The 21,866-nt window shown below is 40.3% G+C and overlaps 1 protein-coding gene across 1 annotated transcript; it reads left to right on the forward strand.

Moving 5' to 3' along the window:
- Positions 1-1,428: 1,428 nt before the first annotated feature.
- Positions 1,429-17,712, forward strand: TSPAN13 (tetraspanin 13). The gene is made up of 6 exons (XM_030943067.1): positions 1,429-1,541; positions 12,898-13,065; positions 14,128-14,208; positions 15,035-15,148; positions 15,476-15,586; positions 16,759-17,712. The coding sequence occupies exons 1-6, from the start codon at positions 1,479-1,481 to the stop codon at positions 16,831-16,833; spliced, it is 612 nt and encodes a 203-aa protein (XP_030798927.1). The 5' UTR covers positions 1,429-1,478; the 3' UTR covers positions 16,834-17,712.
- The last annotated feature ends 4,154 nt before the right edge of the window (positions 17,713-21,866 follow it).

The following is a 21,866-nucleotide window of genomic DNA, read 5'->3' on the forward strand; positions in this document are numbered from 1 at the left end:
TAGATATACATGAATAGAAAAGCAACAAGTCTTTGTTACTGCATGAGAAAAAAAAGGTGTATCGTATTTAATTGGAGAAGTCTAGCAAAATACCAAAGAGCATGGAAAAAAGATGTTTAAAACTAAAAAGAAAAGATCTGAGCAACAGACTAGGAAAGACAAAGTGTGCTGCTGTTCAATGTCTCACTGCTGGCAAGGATTATTCGCCTGCTGGGGCTTCCTTAGCAGATGAAGGGCAGCCAAATTACAGAAAAAAACCCCCCACTTTGGGATTTCCTCCCTGAACTGTTTTGATGACAAGTTCCTACTAAGAATTGTCGTGAATTCGTCAGAAAGTAGATGCAGCTTCCTTCGCTTACTAGGAACTGACCATCACAAGTTCTGTGGCACCAAAACCTGATAAAGTAAAACTGCTGTGCCATGTACCCTTAGGGACATCCCGAGGGAGGAACAAGCATGTCCTTGTTTCTTTGTGAAGCAAAAAAGACAAGAAGCTATCTTGGACACTAATCCTGCAACACATGTCCACACTGGAAGAGCTGGCAGATACTAGATCTGTTGTTATTTATTATAAAGCATCACTCAGCAGGCTGCAGCCCATGGGGACGGTGAAGACAGGATTTTGGATGGTTGGAGTGAACCAGGACACCGTGCAAGCCAAGTACGAACATTTAATAAAAACTAGCTACCGAATAGCAGGAAACTCTCGATACAGGTGGAAGGTTTTATAAAGTAGAATAATTGTAATTGAAAATATTTAACCCTCAAACTAAGGAAATACACATGTAAGGAGGCGAAGTAGAAAGATGACTTAGTAAAAATAAATAAATAGATAAATAAAATATGTTAAAAATAGAAATAAGATGACAGCAGAAGTGCTGGGCTGACGGTTGGACCTGATGGTCCTTTCCAGCCTTGATGATTCTATGAAGCGCTGGCAGAACTACCAGCACTCCGAACGCTTTCACAGTCTGTACAGGTAGATCCCTGGATGTTTTCCTTGGGATCACGCAGGCCATGGATTATAGGGGTGCGCCGTCACCGGCGAGGCGCCGCCGCTCGTGCGGGGAACAGAACGGCACCGCGGCGGCTCCGGCGGGCGGGGCCCAGGCCCGGGCTCGTGTCGTCACAGCAACCGGGAACGGGAATCGGGGCTGATGTCGTCACAGTAACAGGGACAGGGGACCGGGGCTGGTGTCGTCACGGGAACGGGGACAGGGCACCGGGGCTGGTGTCCTCACGGGAACGGGGCCCAACGACGGAGCAACGGACCCCGCCCGCGCGGCGCGAGCCGCCGGATAGCGGGTGACGGCGCCGACGTCACAGCCCTCATTTGCATACATTTACCTTTGCGCCCCGCGGCGGCCAATCAGCGGGCACCGCTCACCTGCTGCGGCCGCACCCGCGCGCGGCTGGGGGCGGGGCCGCGGCCTCCTGGCGGAGCGGCGGCAGCGCGGGGCGGCGGTGGCGGCGGAGCGATGGCGTGCGGGGCCTTCGCCTGCTCCAAGAACTGCCTGTGCGCCCTCAACCTGCTCTACACGGTGCGTGCCCGCCGCGCTCGGGCTCGCCCGCCGCCGCCGCGGGCTCTGCCTCGTCCCGCTGCCAGCTCGGCTGGGCTGGGATGGGCAGGGGAGGTGGCGTGGCGGGGCTCTCCGCGCTTCTGCCGGCGGGATGTGGCCGCGGGGGCCGGGGGGGTCCGCGCTGCGGCCGCTGGGCGGTCGCGGCTTCCGGCTCGGGAGGATGGGGAGGGAGAGGTGAGGAGGTGACAGCCGTTAGGCCGGGCTGTGTCACCGCGCGGACGTGGCTGCTCGGGATCAAAATTCAGCGAGGCCCGGGAGCGCTGCCCGCCCGGGGCGGCGGCGGCGGCTGGCTCGTCTCCTGCAGGGAGCGGCCCCGGGGCCCGGCCCGCCGGTGCCCGGCCCGCCGGTGCCCTTTTTCTCCGTCTGCAAAGGGCGCTGCACCAATCCAGGCGTGAAGCAGGGAAGGGTTTGTTTTGTTGTTCCTCAGCCAAGCATCAGCGCCCAAAGGAGTGCAGTTGGGTCAGTGACGAGGCACCCGCGGTGTTCCTGGGATAAACCTGGGAGTTACAAGTCGGGCTGCCTGCGGTGGTGGGAAGATACGTGAGGAGGGGGAAAAAAGTAGGATGTTAAACTGAAATAAATGATTTTGCTGGGGAGCTGCAGGCAGGTGCCTGGTTCTGTTCTAGAGTGTTGGAGGACCTGTTTTCAACAGAGAAGAAAAAAATCTCCAATTGTGGTGTAGCTACAGGAATTTTTTTCTCGATATCTATTTTTAAAGGGCTCAGAAATAACAAGAAACGGGAGTAAGTGTAATGGCTTCCTCTCACAGCACGTCTGGAGAGGTAGAATGTCCTCTAATGTTTCAAGTTTAAGAACTGTGCTTGGCAGTGACTTTCAGCAGACTGAAATTGGGGTCAGCCAGTGCTTTTGGACAGTGGTACCTGTGCTTTTCCGAAAGCAATGCCCGATCTGGGCTGAGAACAAGACTGGAGAACAAGCAGGTCAACACTGTTCATCAGAACAAACAGTACCTGGCAGTAACTGGACCTGATGGAGCGCAAAGGAATGTGCTGATTCGAGAGGTCGTTGATGTTCTTGGGTGTGCAAGGTGACCCAACCCTCCCTTTCCTCAGGAAAGAGCAGAAGAGAAACATTTATGTAGGAGAGGCTGCATTATTACTTGGTCTTCATCCTTGGAGGAACTTGAGGAGTGAAATACATCCCTGAAAAAGTCTGGAGCATGCTTAGGCAGCCCAGCCTACCCACTGTGAAAGTTAGCTTGGATCCCTGTGATGCCTCATGTTGTTGGGCTGCACCCAGCCAGAACAGAGGGGAGCAGATAGATATTAGGTATGTGTAGTTGAAGGTAAGTTTAATGGATGTAGAGTGTCATGATGGAGCTAAGTTAGAATCATAAAATAGTTGAGGTTTGAAAGGGTCCCCAGAAGATCATTGTGGTCAACTTTTCATGAGATTTTCCTGTGCCAGAAGATGGGTTATAGGTGCATTATCCCATCCCAATTTTGCTTTTCAGTTAATACAGCACTTCTTTTGTTATTATTGCTATTATTCCTCAAGTGACAGAAGAGTGAGAGAAATCTGGATCATTCTCAGATGGATGCACAAGTAATACTGTAATGTCATGTGGACAGCAGGTGTTTTTTTTTTCTAATGACTGCATCATTAATTCTACAGTCATATAGCCATATATTAACCAGGTGTAATGAGTGTGGTAGGTCTTTTGGGCTTATCTGGCCTTAGCAAGGGTGGGTTGAACTTTCGGACTTCTGTAGTTCTATCTGTGGTAGCTGTACAGTGTATTTACCACTTTAATCTCTGCTGTGATGTCTGCTTGAGTAGACTTTACTTTGTGGGTGTCCCTCTGTCTTTTGTCACTTGACCTATACAAAACATCTGTTTCTGCTGAAGGGAAGGAATGATGTCTTTAAATCATAGTTACAAGAATGTCCAATTGTTATTGCTAGTATTGTTTATTAATAAAACAAGTTACAAGACTTAATGCTTTTAAATTCCTAGTTGGGGAAATAACATTTAAAGTGCTTACTTGGCCTGGTAGAGTTGTAAAGTGTGTGGGCTTCTCTGTTCCTTGGTTAGACAGAAACCTGAAATAAAGGGTTGAAGCAGCACAGTGAATGATGGACTTATTTTTTCCCAGCTGGAGAAAAAAATACAGAAGACAATCAGAGCAATAACATAATGATTGTCTCTTGGAAATAGTGTTGATTCGCTAAAAAATTGTGAGAAGGGAGTAGTGGTGGTAAGAAGGGATAGGTGACACTTCTTGGATGTTTTTGTATCCAGCACTGATTTGTCTGTATGACATGAATTCACCTTGAAAACTGTAAATTGGAGGTTTCAGTTTACATTCTGCCTTTCGTTAAAACACTCTAGATAAAATATTGGAGTGTAACGTATTTTTAATTTTTTTTAGTACTGCCTTTTTTGATTTTTTGTAGTAGTACACCAAGAAAAATATATGTCCTGGCAGTAATAAATCAGTTACTGGTTTAAGGCAAGAAACCTGAATTCCACCAACCAAACTGCTCACTTAATCGTCTTTTCAGAAGTTCCTTTGCCGATGACTTTTGGTTCTTCTCCTGAGTAAGTTAGGGTCCTTAGGCCCTGATTCTGTTTTTCAATCTATTTTATATGAGTAATTCTGGCATCTATGCTGAGTCTTGCTGACTTCAGTATGGTTCCTTATGGGTAGAGGAAGAGTAGAAAAAAACAATTGAGACTATTTATTGACTCTGAGTACATGATGTATATTGTCAGAATAAAGCCCTACATGGAAGAACTGAATACAAGAACCTTTAAAATACTAATTTTGGCTATCTGGCCTATTTAGTTTTTATTTAGTCAGTCATATTTACATTTCCCATCAAATGGCAGATCTGTACAAACTGTTTAAAGTGCCTGTTCACAGAATTAATCCAAATTCAGGGGTGTCTTTGTAACTTAAAACTTAAGCTTCCAAGGAAGTCTTCAATGTTTGTGTTGAAGTACCAACAGTCGATATCTTTGTTCGTATCTGATTTTCGGAGAGGAAGGGGAAGTTCCTAACTAGTGGTGAAGGGTTGAAGTGGTAGGTGAGCCACAAGATTAAATATTCAAATAAAAAAAAACCACTACTTAGAGTTCATTTGAGTGGTGTGTGCTGGTTTTGTCACCCAAGCAGCTACTTAATTATTGCTGCAGCAGAAAACATGAAATGTTTGTTGTCAGTATGTAAACATCTCACATTTTGATGAGCAGGCTTTATGTTTTCTTACACTTAGAACAGCCATTTCATTCAATTAAACCATACAGTATCTTTTCCATTAGAAGTGTGTATTTTTTTAGTAGCACAAAGCTTATTCCATAAAAGCATCCACATTTGCTTGTAACGCTAGAAAGTACCATATCAAAATAATTCGCTTTTTATATTATATCATTCTCTGAACCTCTTTTTTGATTGCCTATTAAGTCGTTTTGGCATCCATTTTCAAAGCATTGTGTTTGAAAGAGTTTTTGGGCTTGTTTGTTTTGTTTTTCCTATCACTGTCTCTTGTTCTCTGAGTGCTTTAATTATTGAAGTTGCATTTGGGCTTTCTGCCCTCTTTATCAAACTTGATTTCCCTGTATTATGGAAATATGCAAAGATAAGTATAGAAATTCTCAGATTTGGACAGTATGTGCTTGGTATCATAGAATGATTTGAGTTGGAAGGGACCTTCAAAATCTTGATAATCCAACCCATCTGCCATGGACAGGGACACCTACCGCTAGACCATGTTGTTCAAAGCCTCATCCAACATGGCCTTGAAGATTTTGAGAGGGTTTTTAATTACTAAGGTATTTTATAATAATGTTTGTCTTACTTTCAGAGTTCCTGATGCAGAGGAATCAGGATCATCTTCCATGCAAATCTGTCTGCTTCATCTTTTTGCTGCATAGGGTAAACTTAGTGCCCAAGGCAGGGTGAACATCTGGATTTTCCTCAGGAAAGGGAACATGTCTTTGTGTTCTCTGATGTTTCCTGACTGGCATAGTGGCTACACAGAGCCAGGTACAAGCAGACAGGAGTTAGAGAAGCACAGTTCTTGCCTCAGGTGGCAATTTCTTTCACATTGATTAGTGAACCTGCAGTCTCTGAATGCAGCTCCATTTTGGTTTGTCCTAAGTTTGTTTTCAGCTGTAAGATAAATAAGATAAAATACCCGCTGCTTGCCCTGTCTGACAGGCTCTGGTCATTGTTTAGGTGTGCAGCATCCACAGTTTGCCCCAGCACCAGCCTGTTCTGTGCTGGTCTCCCTCATTGCCATGCCTGGATGCTCAGCAAATGGGACAGGTTGCCTTGGAGCCATTTCTGTTGTTCTCAGGAGCAGTTTGAAGATGGCAGTGTAAGCTGGGCTGTCTAGTCTTGACGTGTAAATAAACGTGGTATAATAGGTCCCAGGTGTTGGTCAAGGAAGCTAATGTTGGTCATGTCAGTCTTGTGGCCTTTTTGTTTTCATTGGCATTTTGGGAAGGCTTCTATGCTCACGCTTGAGAGCACACAAGAACCCAGCAAAAATACAGATAGAAATTGAAAGATGTTTTTCCAGGGCTTGGAAAGGCCTTTGGCTATGCTGTGTGTCAGTTTATAGCTGAAGTGACAGCAGTCTGTGGTGGTGGGTCAGAATCAAGACATGTGATGGGTCCACAGACCAGCCAGGAGAGGGTTTTGGTTTTTCATTGTCCTGTGCAGAGTGTGCAGTGGCATGTGGAGCTTAGAAGGCAGCCTGTCCTTAGGGAAAGAGGAGAATGACAGAGCACAGAGGAGGAGGGTATGTGGAATATGATGTGTTTTGACACTGCTGGTCTTTTCAGCCATCCTGGTGGTATAGGTAGGCACTTTAAAATCATCACAATTACTGAGAGCCCCTTTGAATGCCCTGTAGAAGCCTTGTAGCTTATATCATTAGTTGTGGGGTTTTGTACTCCTGGTTTTGTGTTGAAGGAGATATGATGTGTGGAAGAAGGATCTGTGGGCTCACCAGGCTCTATGAAAACATTTTGTAACCCCTTAAAAAACAATGAACAAACACACAAGTAAAAGTAAACATTTTAGAACATTACTGTTCTGCTGCACAGCAGAAAGCTTCCATTTCCAAAGACCAGAGGGTATTAAGCAGGGGTTAAATCTAACTGACATTTTAGTGTGTAAATAGTTTGTTACATGACCAGTAAAGTGAATAACTCTTTACAAGGCCTAAAAGTGATAGGAGCCAGGAATGCTGCCTTTCACATAAATTGCTTGTTGCACACTATGTGTCTCAAGGCTGTTCAGTAATCAGACTGTTGATCACTCTTCATTTAAGTAAGTCTCATAAAGGTGGAAGATTTTGCTTTCTGTTAGAAGTTCTTTGGTGGTATCCAGAGCTTTCCTTTGTTCCCAGTAGAGCTGAAGTAGTACTGTAAGGAAATAAAGTTGCTTACAGGTTGAGTAGCTTACAGCTGTGATAGAAACCACTTTAGCTTCATTTTAACTTGCTAAAGGTTATGGTTACACCACTATGCACTGCCTGTTGTTTTAACGTAGTATTTTTAAGTTAAGTGCCAGGAATCAGAATTGTCTTCTAGATTCTCTGTGGCTGTGCAGAAATGGTTGCCCAAGTGGAAGGGGAGAGTAGTAGAAACCTCTAGTTTAAGTATATATGTCATTTGGCATTTAAATTTTAAAGCACCCTTTAAAGTAATAGAATATGAATTTGTATGTGGGGAGAGAGGTTAGGAAGGATGTATTTCATCATTTGTGTAATCTCTCTGGTTTTAGTTCCTGTTCCATACTCCCTTTGACAGCTACTCTGTAAATATTTCCCTTGCTGATACGAGAATAAATGATATATAATCTCTTTACCTAGGAATGGTGAGTCAGTAGTTCGTAAAATTTAAATTCTGAAATGTGGTTTTTACCAACTCCAGTTAGCACTGAGGCGGTAAGGAAGCAGGGGGAATACCAGCTTCTGCATATGACTTCCTTCCTAGCCAGCAGTCCAAACTAGTTGAAATACCAAAAAGTTGCCAGTTAGTCAAGACAGCAGATTTGCTGGTGCTTTGTTGTTGTAGGAAGGAGGAAGTGGTTTCAGCATTTGAATTGTTTCTCATGGCATTGTATAGAGAAATAGTCTGTCAGTATCTTTGTTTCTTTTTTGTAATGCGGACTATAAAATTGTACATAAGTACAGCAGGAGCACTGGTGGAAAGAAATATGTTTTTTCCAGTACAGGAAGGAGGGAAATGAGCAGCTGTGTGCACAGGAGAACTTGGATTTAAAGAAGAGAGCAAATTTGGAGATTTGTTAGGGAAACTGTTATATTTGGAACAGCTCTAAAGTTCAAATATGTGTATGTATGTGTATTAAAAAAAGGGAAGTTGCCTAAGCTGGAGTCTGATCTCTTCCACTGATCTTGAATTTCAGTCTTCCCTAAAATTTTCCATATACAGATACTGACATTGGAATAATGTTTTGTCTACTGACAATATGCTTGAATTTTTTTTCCATTTGTTTTACTCCAAAGTAGAAATACTCTAATCTCATAGGGAAAACCACTGATCTTCACCTAGAATTTGTGCTACCTAAAGGTTTGTTCTGGTAAAGCATTTACTTAATTTCAAAATTACTAGTTTATATATTGAATTATGCTAAACCTATATTTGTGTGTATGCCTTTAAGTAAGGTAGCTAGGGTTTGAACTGATGGAGAAGATAGTCCTTGGTCAGTGCTAAAATCCACCTGGGGATTTTGGGGAGAGTGGTGTGGTCAAAGTGCTGGCTGTGGTGTGTGGCAGTGTTGGTTGGAAGGCATTTTTGGGGCTCTTCAGTCCAGGCCCCTGATCAGGATTATGAGTAACAGTAGCTTATTGTCTGTGGCTTAGCCTGTGGAGTCTTGAACACCCCTGAGAAGAAAGATCATCCCCAAACCACCTTGCAGGTGTGTTTTCTAATGTCCAGTCTGAACCTCCCAAGCTGTTACTTAGGATACCCAGAAGAGTTTGCTTCCATGTTTGTATGATGTGTCTTCAGCTTTAGTTAGTATGTGATTACCCCAGGCAGCCTCTTTGTCATACTAAAGAAACCCAGCTCCATCCCCTCTTCTCACACCTCTCATTATCAAGGCTCCATGCCATTTTACTGACTCCTGCCAGGTTCTCAAATTCCTTTTCTGCCTGGGGGACTTGAAATAGAACACAGTATTTGAGCTTCAGTCTCACCAGCATTGTGTTTCCTTGGATTGCACTCTTCTTGGTTTCCCTGTTTGCAGTGAGAGCTGACTCCTGGCTTGTGTTCAACCTGACAAACAATCTGATCTCCAGATCTGATCTCCAGATCTGTCTCATTAAGGCTGTTGTTCAGCTGGTCTGATCCCAGACTCCACTGGAGCACCCAGGAGCACAATTTTTCACTTTGCAAGGTTCCTGAGGTTGGCTTATTCCTCAAGTTTATCAAGGTGTATCTGAGCTAAATCTCTTTTTGGAGAGTCAACCACTCCTCATTGTTTAGTATCATCCACATGTTTTTGGAGAATTCATTCTGTGTTATATTCAGGTCGTTGATGAAGATACTGCGTGGTATTGGCTCCAGCCTTTGTGGTGGTGCTTACCTGCTGCCAGCCGGATGCTGGGCCATCAGTTGCTGCTCTTCAACTTCAGCAGTCTGGCCTGTGGCTGCTCAGTCTTAACAGGCCATTTCTCCAGCCTTCCTGTGGTAAACTGAATTAGTCCTAATCACTAAAAACTGGTCTGTGATTTCAGATATTTCTGGTAAATACATCAAGCAGATATTTTAAGTGTTGCTAACCAAAGCTAGCTTTGTGTAAGTAAATTCATGTAGGTAAAATGACGTTTCACAGATAATTCAGTCTTCCAAGGATGGCACTGTTTACTTTGGGAGGCTTCTGCTGCCATGAAATGTGGTCTCAGTTAAATAAAATGTGACATTCAGAAGCTCCATAGAGGGTCCTCCTTCCTTCATTGAACAAATACTTGGCCTTTTTGCATGTAGGTAAAGCTTGTATGTTTAGAATGTGCATGTTACTCATTTGAAGTGGTTAGGGTCACTAATTTTGTTTCAAGTACACTGTACTATAAAGCCATAGCAGCTTCAATTTTAGATATATTGCATTCAAATCCTTTCATCTCAAAACACTGGAATAAGTGCTGTGGAGTCATTATTTCTAGTGGCTAAACAGTACATAACACTGTGAGCCTTGCATTGTTTTACAGACTTAAAAAAACTCCTCAAAGCAAAAAGAGTGTAGTGTGCTTTTACTTTAGATTTTTGCATTATGGCACTAAAAAACTATATAAAGTTTTTCCTCTCATTCAGATAGTCTATGCCAAACCTGAATATGAAGGAACAACCATAATTTCATCTTTCATGAAACATGTGGAGGAGACAGAAACTTAACACTAAATCAGTTTCTAGGGTGATTAGTAAATATGTAGTCTCCATTTCAGTTTTGAAACAGTCAATTTTCCACAATTTCAAGTGGCAGGAAAGGAGTGGCCAGTAATGATTTTGATCCACATCATGGATCTGCCTGACTGGATGCAGTATTTGCATATAGTTTGTCAGCCAGAACCCAGCAGCATGGATCTGTGATCACACTGAATTTCCAGATGTTTTAAGGAATTGGACAATTCCTAACTTTGTCAAGGAAAATAGAGCCTTGGTATTATGGAGGTAACAGTTGAAAATGAGATCGATAGCTCTAAAACTTGAGTTGTTCAATAATGGGTTTAAAATCCAGAGAGGCTTTCCCCCCCACTTTATTGAAAACCAGACCTTTTCTAGATGCAAAATGTGGCTGTTTCTACCAGAAAAGCTTTTTGTGCCAGGATGTAAGGGCAGTTCTGGTGTCATGTAGCTAATTTTATGCATGTATCATCAGATTAATGCAAGATGAGATCAGTAATGGCATCAAGAAGCAACTGGTACCCTGCATTTCACAGACTGTGTTTATCCAGGAGGTCTTAGAGGCACAGATTTTGTCTCTTGTTTTGATTTCAGTATTTTAAGAACAAAATAATTTCATCTAATGTTTTTGGACCTCTTCTAAAATGAGCAAAGAGCTGAGCAAACACATAATTTGGTATCCTGGAGGCAGAATGGTGAAAGATTTGCCCTCAGACAGAAAAGTATTGGTGAAAACTATTAGGAACAAAGTTTCATCTGCTTTTCTTTGTGAAATAAATTGACCTTTGTCGTTGCTTGTGAGATTTTTTTTAAAGACCTATGTAGTGGAAGTGTGAGTTCAGTATTTGGAAGCTGATGCAGAGCATGGGAAATCAGAAAGCACTTTTTGATTGGACATTGGGCTGTTTCTTTAGTTACTTGCTTCTGGTACTTACATGGAAAAATAAATCTTTCCAGTGGAATGAGACAGTGAAAAAAAAAGTGAGTGGGCATAGATCAGAAAAGGTAGGTCTTGCAATAAACTGTCTGATTAGCCAGGCTAATTTTTAATGTACTGGTATCAGGAAATTTATAGCCTTGTGCAGCATGGATTCAGAAAATTTGTCTGTGTAAGAGCCAAGGTGTCTTATTTTATTTTTTTCTTCAGTTCTCTCTGTAATTTTGATTCATGACACCTTGGCCTGTTTTTTGTTTTAAATAAATGTGGTAATTTAGGCTTTTTGTTTAAGAGAAACAAAGACAAATGTGAAATCATCCTAAACTCTGCTAGTACTGAACAATTCCTTTGAATTTTATATTGGTTTTTGTATCTTTATGTGTTAAGAGAGAAATGTAGGTATAACAAATATCCTGCTTTTGTTTGTGTGAGCTCTTGAATTTCTTGTGTGGATAACTGGCTTTTGGTAAAATGTTTTTTGAAATGTATTCCTGTGTGAACACAAAAAAAATCCACTTGCTGTGTTTAGATCTTGATGTGCATCTCTAGTTGTTTTACTAGCTTTCTTGATGTTATCTTAGATTTCCATGTTTCAAAAGCTGCATTACATAGGTAGTTCTCTAAAATGTACTTAAATGGAAAAAATACACAGGTGTATTTGGCATTAATACCAACAAGAATTCCCATATGTAGGGTAAGTATACTAAAGTGATAAGTTGGAAATTACCTTTTTTTTTTTTTTTTTTTAAGTCTTCGTGCCTCTGGTAAGCAGTAAAATGTGCTTCATGAGAATGTGCCTTTTTTGAATGGAAATGGTGAGCAAGTGTAAGTGCTTGCTCTATACCTGTTGTTGAGCGAAGGCAAGACGTTGAACTAGACTAAGTGCCTGCTGTTTTATATAATTGCTTTGGATTTTTTTAAAATAGCTATAAAGCCGAGTATTTTTTGGTGAGATCAGAGTTTTGGAAATTTAACACTTGCACGTTGAATTGGTGTCATTTAACAGAGAATGTAATGAGCAATGTTACACATAGGTCTGTTTCAAACTAGAGAGTCTTGGGCATCTTGTGCCTTGGACATCTGGATTGGCTTTGTCTGCTGCTTCCCTCCTGCTGGACTTCATTACAGATTTCTCTGCAGCTTTTCATGTTGGAATTTCTTTTTTCTTGGGGTTGTGTTTTTTTGGTGTGGAAACAGGAAAGGCTGGAGCTTCCTGCCTATATAAACAATAAATCTCTGTGAAGTAACTGGGACAGATTCCTGCCTGCCTTCCCTGAATACCACGTTTAAAAGGAAGGAAACAGCATAAGTGTTTTGTGTATTGAAATAGGATTCACTTAATAGTAGACCCATTTTCTTGAAAAAATATGCTGAGGAGACAGGATACCTTTATTCTTTTACTGTTTAAAGTCCTTGAAATTCAGATCTGAAATGTATTTTTTTGTCACCATTTTAACTGTTGTGTTACATTATCAAGTATGCAGAAACTTCTTTAATGAATTAATACAGCTGATTACAGTAGTTTGGCAAAGTGCCCTTTTTTACACATTCAGAGCTGTGCAGCTCTATATTCTATTTTCTTTAAATATACTGCCGCAGTTTCACAAAACATGACATTTTCTTACTCCACTCTGAATTAAAGCTGATGGCTTTTAGCTTATTTGTCAACTACATTATGATTTCAGTTTAATGTCTCTAGTCAGTCACTGATAGTACAACATGGCTTGACTTACAGGTAGTTTGAGTTGTAACAGTTCCACACTGACAGTGTGGAAGAATATGTATGCCTTAAAACATCTGGAACTGAAATTACTTATACAATTATGGGGAGGATTGGTTTGTTTAGGGTTGTGTTTCTTCTCTTTGCACCGGAAAGAAAAATTGTACCTTTTTAAAAACAACTTCAGTGCGAAAAAATTATCTGTGTTTGGGAGCCTGTTTTAATATGCTGTCTAACTTTGTATTTTCTCTTCCCTCCAGCTGGTGAGCCTGCTGCTGATTGGAATTGCAGCATGGGGAATTGGCTTTGGCCTCATCTCTAGTTTCAGAGTTGTTGGAGTGGTAATCGCAGTAGGAGTCTTCCTCTTCTTTATTGCCTTAGTTGGATTGATCGGTGCAGTGAAACATCATCAAGTATTGCTATTCTTTGTATCCTTCTGATGTACTGCATTGATTGCAGTGTGGTTCGAGCTGTGTAAATAACCTGCTGTGTCAGCTGAGACTGCTGGGGGAGGTGCTTCAGAAACAGAACAGAAATTCACAATCTTACTTTGGTCAAGTGCAGTCCAAAGTAGACTTCCTTCCCATTTAACTTTATTTCAGTTTCCTTTTTTCCCCTCCATTGTTTGTGCTCTCAGGATAGAAGTATTCACATCTGTTTTTAAAAATAAGACTATTTTAATTCTTTGAGAGCTTTTTATGGTAGTTCACTGTGTCACAGGTGCCTTTTACTGTGTGCTTAGCCGTGCATGGGGCTAAAGTAGGTGAACTATTAATGTTTAACTTTTGTGGTCTGTGAATAAGAACTGACCTCCACTTTACAAACAGCTAAATTGCGTGAAGTATCTGCCTCTGAACACGGCAGCCACATTTTGAAAGTACTCCCCAACTTTCAAAACATGACCTTTTGTATCAAAGTTTATTCTTTTTGTTTTATACCATCTTCAGATGCAGTTGTCCAGAAGTGTGTGAGGCTGCGTTCCAAGAGCGACTCTTTATCTTTTTTTATTTTTAATCTAAACTAAAGGTTTTTTTTGGTAATTAATTACAGGACTTTGTAATTGAAAAAAAGCAACCTGAATATGCAATATCCTGAAAATTTTTCTCTACTACTAGTATTTTCTCTACTACTTTATTTAAGTGAAGTATATTGAAATTACGAGTCCCTGAAGCTGGAGAAGATGGCTGGAGATCTTGTTCTCAAGCTCCTTTTATTGACCTCTCTGCTAATGTTTTCTTGCTAGACAAGAAATACCTAACAAGGAAATACCACCAATGTATAGTAGTAGCCAAAAGAGATAATACATGATGATTGGGTTCTGGGAACATCATTTAGGTCACCTTTCCACATCCAGTCAGAATTTGCTTCCACAGTTCTTTTGTTTTAGAGGACTTACTGTTACCTGGTGAAATAAGGAATACCATTAGGTGTATATGTTATAAAAGCAAAATTAATTTGAGAGTGTATCCTTAACTATTGATTGTTTCTAGTACATGATTATTCTTCTGCTAGTCTTTATTGTCCAGTTTTCTGTCTCCTGTGCCTGTTTGGCACTAAATGAGGAACAGCAGGTAAGAAAAGTTTCCTGCCTTCTCAGTTAATCTGTAGCATAACACTATAAATATGTATGTACACAGGCACATGTATTTGTATGTAGTCCTCCATAAAATGGGGAGAGCATATTTTAAGAAAATCAGCATTGTCCTATTTATTAAAGAGTTGACCTTGGTCAATGCTTGGCTCTGGTAACTAGAAAGGAATACATTTGGGTCCTAAAATTACGTTTTTTTTAAAATTTAATTTGTTTTTAAGCTTCATTTCTAGGTTTATGGTCACAGGTGTAGCAGCATGATATCTTGATTATATCTTGTGTTCAGCAATTTCAGATAAACTGATGAAATCTTATCTGAAATATACAGTAATCATGGTTGAATTGTTCATGTGTAACTGGAAAGGTCATAACTACATTAGGCAGTTACATGTGAAAGTAAAAGAGTCTTCCATGTGTTATGGAGACCAGTTCTTAGTGCATAAGAAGTGGGTAAGGGCATAGTGACTAAACAATAGGTTTCTGCATGTGAGGGTGCTTTTTGTGTATAGCCTGGGCAGTCCCAGCTAGATTAGTCACATGTCCCCAAGTGATCTTGTTTGGTTTAGCAAAAACAAAGGAAGGAAAGGAAATATACCCATGAATGTGCTGCTGTTAGGTGGTGTTCTTTCTTTAGCTACATAGCCTCTTTGGACACTCCAGTTGTTTTTAATATATTTATATTCTCTTGTTAAGCATCAAGATCTGAAGGCTTTAGCTAGGACATTATCAACTAGATTTTGTATGTTGGCTTGCAATGTAAAACAGTTTAAAAATTAATGTAATATGTATTTGCTTATGGCTTCTAGAGTGAACTTCTAGAGGTGGGATGGAGTAACACCAACAGTGCAAGAACAGATATTGAGAGAAATCTGAATTGTTGTGGATTCAGAGTTTTTTATCCGAATGAAACCTGCGCCGCTGTAAGTTTTCAAGTGGGAAAAAACCAATTTATTCACACCGGGTTTGTTCAAAAATGTTTCCATAGTTACAGCAAGCAGCATTTTAACAGGTGTGTAATGTAGTGGTTACAGTTACACTAAGCTCTTAACTTACTGGAAAGACAGTTACAGGGCACCCTGCAAAGTTTGTACTCCACTGTCATTTATTTATACACTTGAGCTCTTGGAGTCTTTTAAAACTGCTTTAGTTTTGTCCATGGGTAGCAGTCTCTTCTAGAGCAAAGTAGATGCTTTCAAACTGCAAAGTGTCATCAGCAAATGGAAAGCAATTCTCTGTATCTGTTGCAGGATTGTCTTAGAAATCTCCACTGTAGACCATGTGCACCAATAATGGAAGAATATGCTGGAATGGTGCTGAGATTTGTTGGCGGGATAGGACTCTTCTTCAGCTTCACAGAGGTGAGTGGGTGGTTGGAAAATTGAGTGCTTTTTCCCCACTTTTAAAGCTTTGCTTTGTGAAACACATTTTTAGGGGGTTTATTACAGGAAACCTCAGTGCAGTCTCAGGAATCAGATAATCAATTAGGCCAAATTTTTCGAAGCTATGACCTTGATGACAGACCTGTCTGTCAGAAGGAAGGCTTTTCTTGCAGCTTGGTTATTTAGACAACAAACCTCAGCATTAAAATTTGGTGCTGTAAAGTTTAAGCTTTTGAGAAACCTAGCTGTTCAAGTCTACCATTCTCCAGCAGTATTAAAAGAGTGCTGTTGCTTTACCTTGTTCCCTTTTCTTCCCACCTATTCCCCACTCTAGCGCACATAAGGTCTTTGAGGATTTTTTTTTTGGTGCCACCTGTAGTGCAAAGATAGAGTTGCACAAGAGTGAACTGTATTTTAAACAGTAGGTTAAAATTAAGAAGGTCTTTTGGCTCTTTGCTTTAGTACCATGATGATGCATAACTTGCTTTATTAAATGGAGCATAAAAATCCTGAGAGTAGGCCTTTTCTAATCCCAGAGAAGAGCATGTGAAAATGCTCTTCCTGTTGCTTAGTGCACTTTTGAGAAGGTTTGTAAATAAGACAGCAAGATGAGACATACAGCAGCTTAAACGGAATCACACAGATCTCAGCCATCTCAGCTAATAATGTGAATGTGCTGGGAGGAATGACAAGATTTGAAAATGCACAAGAATAGCTGTATAGTTAAGTGGTAATGGTAAAATGAAACAGTTTGGAGGATTTTTTTGTCATTATATTAAAAGCAGCTTTATGAGTATTTATCATTTGGGAAGGGGAGAAGAATAATTTAAATTTTGTTATAAAAACAATGGGAAATTTTTTTATTGCATTGTGAATATGAGTTTGGCTTTTGTTGTTCATAGTTTTGTGGTTTTTGTTTTGTTTTTCTCTCTGTTGCTAGGGTATGATTTTTCTTAAAGAGGGTGCATTCTTTTTTCTAATTAAGAAAGATGGAGTGTGGTTGTACAATTTTAGCAACAATAAAATATCCTAAACTTGTATCCGACACTGAAAATTCTTTGTCATGATTTTGTGTTTAAAACAAATTTTGTAAAACTAGAAGATGAGATGGAAACTCTCTGCTTAATAATATCTTTGGTTTTTATTTTCAGATTCTGGGAGTTTGGCTGACTTACAGATACAGGAACCAAAAGGATCCCCGTGCAAACCCTAGTGCATTTATTTGATGAGTTTATAAAGGACTAAATCTTCTCTCTGCACCATCTACTTAAAAATACTGATTCTTCATAGTTTGGTATTTCTCCATAATAGGTATTCTACATGTACTCAAAATAAAACACAAGTCCTGTAAGAAATGTGTAGCTTTCATATTTAATTTTTACTATTTTTCTTCTAAGAATCTCTATCTTAAAGTAGATGGGTGCATTCAGTAGCTGGGCAGAGTTGAACTGCTGGTTAAGACTTTGTTAATTGTTATGGTAAACTCTGTACAATGAGTTTTGTAGCACTACTGGGTTATCTGCTGTAAAAAAACCCTAGAGGTATTTTCTGCTGTATTCATTGATTACAGAAATTCACGTGAATTCTCATTAAAATAATAAAAATTTACAGTGGATGGTTGGATATGATTTACTTAGGTTTTAGGATGTCCTCTAGTAAACTTTTTTGTCTCCCACTTTCCTGTTAAGGTAAAAATAGAAGCTAGAGATGTTATTTTCTATAGTGCACAAAAGTGTATGTTAATGACTACTATAGTCTTCACCCCTCCCCTTTCCTGATTGTTTTGGTTTTCTGGTAGCTTTAAAATTTTGTTGAGAATAAAAACAATGTTAATGAATATATGAGAACAATGACTGAAGAAAACCAGGAGAATGTAATCTGCAGCTGATTAACTTGAAACTTTTTTCCCTTGACAATGAATGAGGTTTGGTATTTGCACAATCAATGTCTGTCATCTCTGATATAAGAAACTTGATGTCTGGAAAGTTGTTGTACAGCTCTTTTTTTTTAGATGGTGTAAAGTCATTGTTGTAATAACTCAGCAGTGTATATTTCTGTGTCATCCAGATAACAGTCTTGATTTCATGAGAGATTGAATAACATGTAAAAAAAAAACAAGAAAGAAAAATGACAACAAAAAAAAATGTTTTCCAGTAGTTTGTTTTCTGAAAACAAAGAATTCAAGTTAGAATGGTATGTTATCCATGTAGAAAGTGTTGTCTGAACTGAAGGAAGTGTGGTCCCTCTTGCTGCCTGTGAAAGAAGTGGTGCATCAGCTCAAACAGCAGACATCTAAACACCCAAGGTGCACAATGTCTCATTTGTTTCTAACTATACTGAATTGCAGATCTACACTGCACCTTTTCTTCATTCATTCTTCACTCAGTTGCTGCTGCTATCAGGGTAGGCAGTTGCTGTAGCCTGAAAGACAAGTCTACAGGAAGAAAAGGGGAAGAGTATTAAGGCCCTCTGCCAAGGAATACAGCACCTGAGCCAGGTGGAGAGGAAATCTGGAGGCAGACAGAAGTAGATTCTCATACAGTCAGTTGCCCTTTACTAGAGAGATACCTCCTTACTCCTGCAGAGGAGGCAAAAAGAAGTTGAAACACATGCCCATCAAAGCGCTTTCAGACTTTCATAAGCTGAGTGCTTCTGAAGAAGGAATTACCTTGAGGTTTTGAAGGGGAAGAGCAGAAACTGAAAGCAGAGGGCTGTTAAGAGCTTGCTACAGAACTGCTTCTCTTCAGCTGTAGCTGAATTTTCAACATCTGTGATCAGCACCTTCTCCTGGAGCTGCTCTGGGAGCTGCTGCTGTGCCTACCCAGCAGCTGTGTCTGGCTCAAACACAGACCTGGAGATCCAGGGTAAGAGCCCACTTGTGTGCTGAAACACCTTAAGAGCCTTTAGGTCTGCTGAAGTCTAATAAAATGTACACAGCAAAATGTACACAGCGCTTTTCTTCTCCCAGTTGCTGTTCTGTTACCCTCAATTTCTCTCCAGCCATTCCCAAAATGTGCCAGGAGGACAGTGATGGCTGCCTTTAGGAGCATTTAATTTTCCTGGTCTACAGAGGCTCTGTGTTTTGTGCACTACAATAATAAATCCAAGGAGTTGTCATGTGGAGAGAGTTAATGAAGCTTAAAATAATACCACATTGCTGCTTCAATTTTGACTTTTTTTTTCTGATTGTTTTTGTAGTGCTTAGTTTTGGGTGGATCTGGTTTCATGAATATGGTAGATTATACTGGAGTGTAAATGTGCACCAATGCAAAAATACTGAAAATATTACCACTTCCAAAACTCTCATGTCTCAATGTGAATTTGTTTTAGTAGTCAGAAGATAGATCAGTGGATTGTATGGAATGATTCAAGTTTTTCTATTGTATTAAAAATACATTGTCTCTTTGGGATTGTGGGTAAACAAACCCATCCACAAACCTCGAAATTCCAAATCAGAGGTGTGATTCTGCTTTCCAAACCTGATTCTGAAAGGGGATAGTAAAACACAATGAGTCTGACTTTGTTTTTGGAAGGTGAAGAGTGTTACCTCTCAGAGGAAGTCTGACTCATTTGGGTATCCAAGAAATGCCATACTATTTTGACATGCCAAACTAGAGCACTTAAAAAAGTTATTTATACCTGTTCTTGGTGGGTTTTGTCATTGAACTTCATTGCTTTCTTTTCTTGAAAAATGTTTTCACCACTCAAAGATTTTTTTGTTGTTTCCTAGAGACGTGTTTTAATTTTCACCTGACTGCTTGAGATTTGGACTTCATTTTAACCAGATTTTCCAGAAGCTATTTACAGCAGCACAGTGTCAAAGGAATGGAGTGATTTAACTTGGAGCATTCTTACTGCTTTCATTAGATGTCTTTTGGCTTTAGTTTGTTGAAATGCTTTCTTCAAGTTGGTTATTCTGGAAAAATGTAGAGAGATGTCTTCTTTCAAAACGCATACACATTTTTATCATATAAAAACAATTGGCTATAAAGCAATCTAATTCTTCTCCATCTATGTGAGAAAGTGAATGCAGATATTGACTAACATCCTGATACTGCTGCACAGTGTCTGCCACCTTTCACATGAAAGTAACTATTACAAAAGGGAAGGTTGTATAACTTGAAGTGATATCTGTAAAAACATACCTTAAAAGCCGTAGCTGACAAGTGAATAGGAATGAGTTAGTGTTCCTAACTTGCATTATTATCTTAGACCTAATTAATTAGAAGATTGTCTGAATGCTAGTGGAATTCTTAAAACCCCTGTATCCATCCTGTGTACTACGGGTTATCTAATGATCATATGTATTTTAGCAATGATTCCCAGGTTTTCCAAAGAAATTGAAGGAGGCTTTTTTAGGTATCTCACCTTGGCGTAATGCCTCTTTAAGCTAAAAAAAAAAAAATCTGTATTTAGAGGAAAGGATTAAAAGAGCAGGATTAAGTTGACCATTTATTTATTAAGATTCTTGCAGATTTGGTTGCGGTGAAAAGCAGATGAGAAAAACATAGCCTTGAGTGCAAAAAAGAATTTCAGTTTCAAAAGCATTTATTGATACTTGCAGGCTGGACTAACTTGTGTTTGCATCTAGGCATGTACATTAGTAGACCCTTGTAGGGTCTCTGTGTGCCTCATATCCATTTACTGGATGTTATACATAGCATCAGTACCTCTGCTTAAGAAAATGATGCTACTTCCATAGTGCTGTAAAAAAACCAGTTTTGTAAAACATGATGGCACAGGCAGCCCTTGTTTTATGTCATGTAGCTCTAGCAAGAGTACTTTGGGTTAAGTAGGTGAAGATGATTCTGATAACCAGCTGCTCTGGCCTCCCTTGGTGTTGTTCCTGTACTATGTGATATGACTACATTTTTTCTGACTGATAATTGATTCTCTAGAGACTATTTCTGCCCCCCACTGCATCTCTTTTTCCTCTGTCTTCTGGATGCTGCAATAGAAAGTAGCATCTTACTGAAGTGCTGAAGGAATGCTGAATTCCATGTCTGGGACCCTTTCCAGGTACCTCTTGAGGTTTTCTGGTAGGCAGGGTTTGCACAGTTTGCCAGAGACCTATTAGCAAGTACCTCCCTTCTGATTTTGCTGAGAGATTCCCTTGAGCTGGAAGCCTTGCTTCTCTCACCTGTCCTGTCCTCCCAAGCGTTTTCCTCTTGTAGTTGTGGCAGTAATGGTAATAGAAGTGGTAAGAATGCTGATATTGCCAAAGAGCTGAGAAAATGAAGGCATGGTCCTGGCCAAGGTGTTTCTCACTGATGCTGCTGCTGAGTTCAGAGATAGCAGATATTTGGGGCTGCAAAGTCTCCTTTTTGTATATGTCTTTGTGAAATGTATACTCTCACGGTGTTCATCTGCAGTGTTTATTTTAGTTCTGACTTCTCTTGTCCCTTTTGGGCTTATAAATAAGCGGTCATGAAACCAGCCAATAGTCAATGTGGTATTCCTTTCTTAATCATCTCAAGGCTTTACTGAAATCTGATGTAAGCAGGAACATTTTAAGGGAAGCAGTCATATCTTAAATCACTTCAGAATACAGCCAGTTCAAAAGAAAAACAAGCTCTGTATGCAAATAATCCCATTCTCTAGTCTCAAGTACTTTCCTGTGAAAGATTTTTACTTCTTGCTATCGTAGCTGTAAAGAAAGGGCTGATATTGAAAGCTCCTCATAGGCTGATGCTACCAGAAAATAATTTGAGATAAAGTAGACTGAGTAATAGAGAGCTTAGCTAGCTTCTGAAACTGGAGATAAAAAGCTGCTTTCCTCTGCTGTGTTTGGCCGAGTAAAGTTGATTCTCTTCTCAGCAGCTTGTGTGGTGAATTTGGATTTGCAGCCACAACAGTGCTGATGACACAGGGTTGTTTTCTGTGGTTGCTGACACAGGGTTGAGGTCTTTGCTGCTCCCTCACACTGCCCTGCCAAGCAAGTAGACCTGGGCTGCGGGAGAAGTGGGACAGAGCTGAGACAGCTGACTCCAGCTGAATAAGGGGATGCGCCATGCTCACCATACAAACTGGGGGAGAAGCAGGAAGGAGGGCACATTTGGAGTGAGGGTGTTTGTCTTCCCAAGTCACCATTACATTTGGTGGGGCTCTGCTCTCCTGGAGGTGGTTGAACACCTGCCTGCCTGTGGGAAGCAGTGAATTAATCCTGTGTTTTGCTCTGCTTGTGCACACAGCTTTTGCTTTACCTATTAAAATGTCTTCATCTGAATCCATGAGTTTTCTCACTTTTAATCTTCTGATT

Source organism: Camarhynchus parvulus, chromosome 2 (assembly GCF_901933205.1).
Source record: "Camarhynchus parvulus chromosome 2, STF_HiC, whole genome shotgun sequence".
Classification (NCBI taxonomy): Eukaryota; Metazoa; Chordata; class Aves; order Passeriformes; family Thraupidae; genus Camarhynchus; species Camarhynchus parvulus.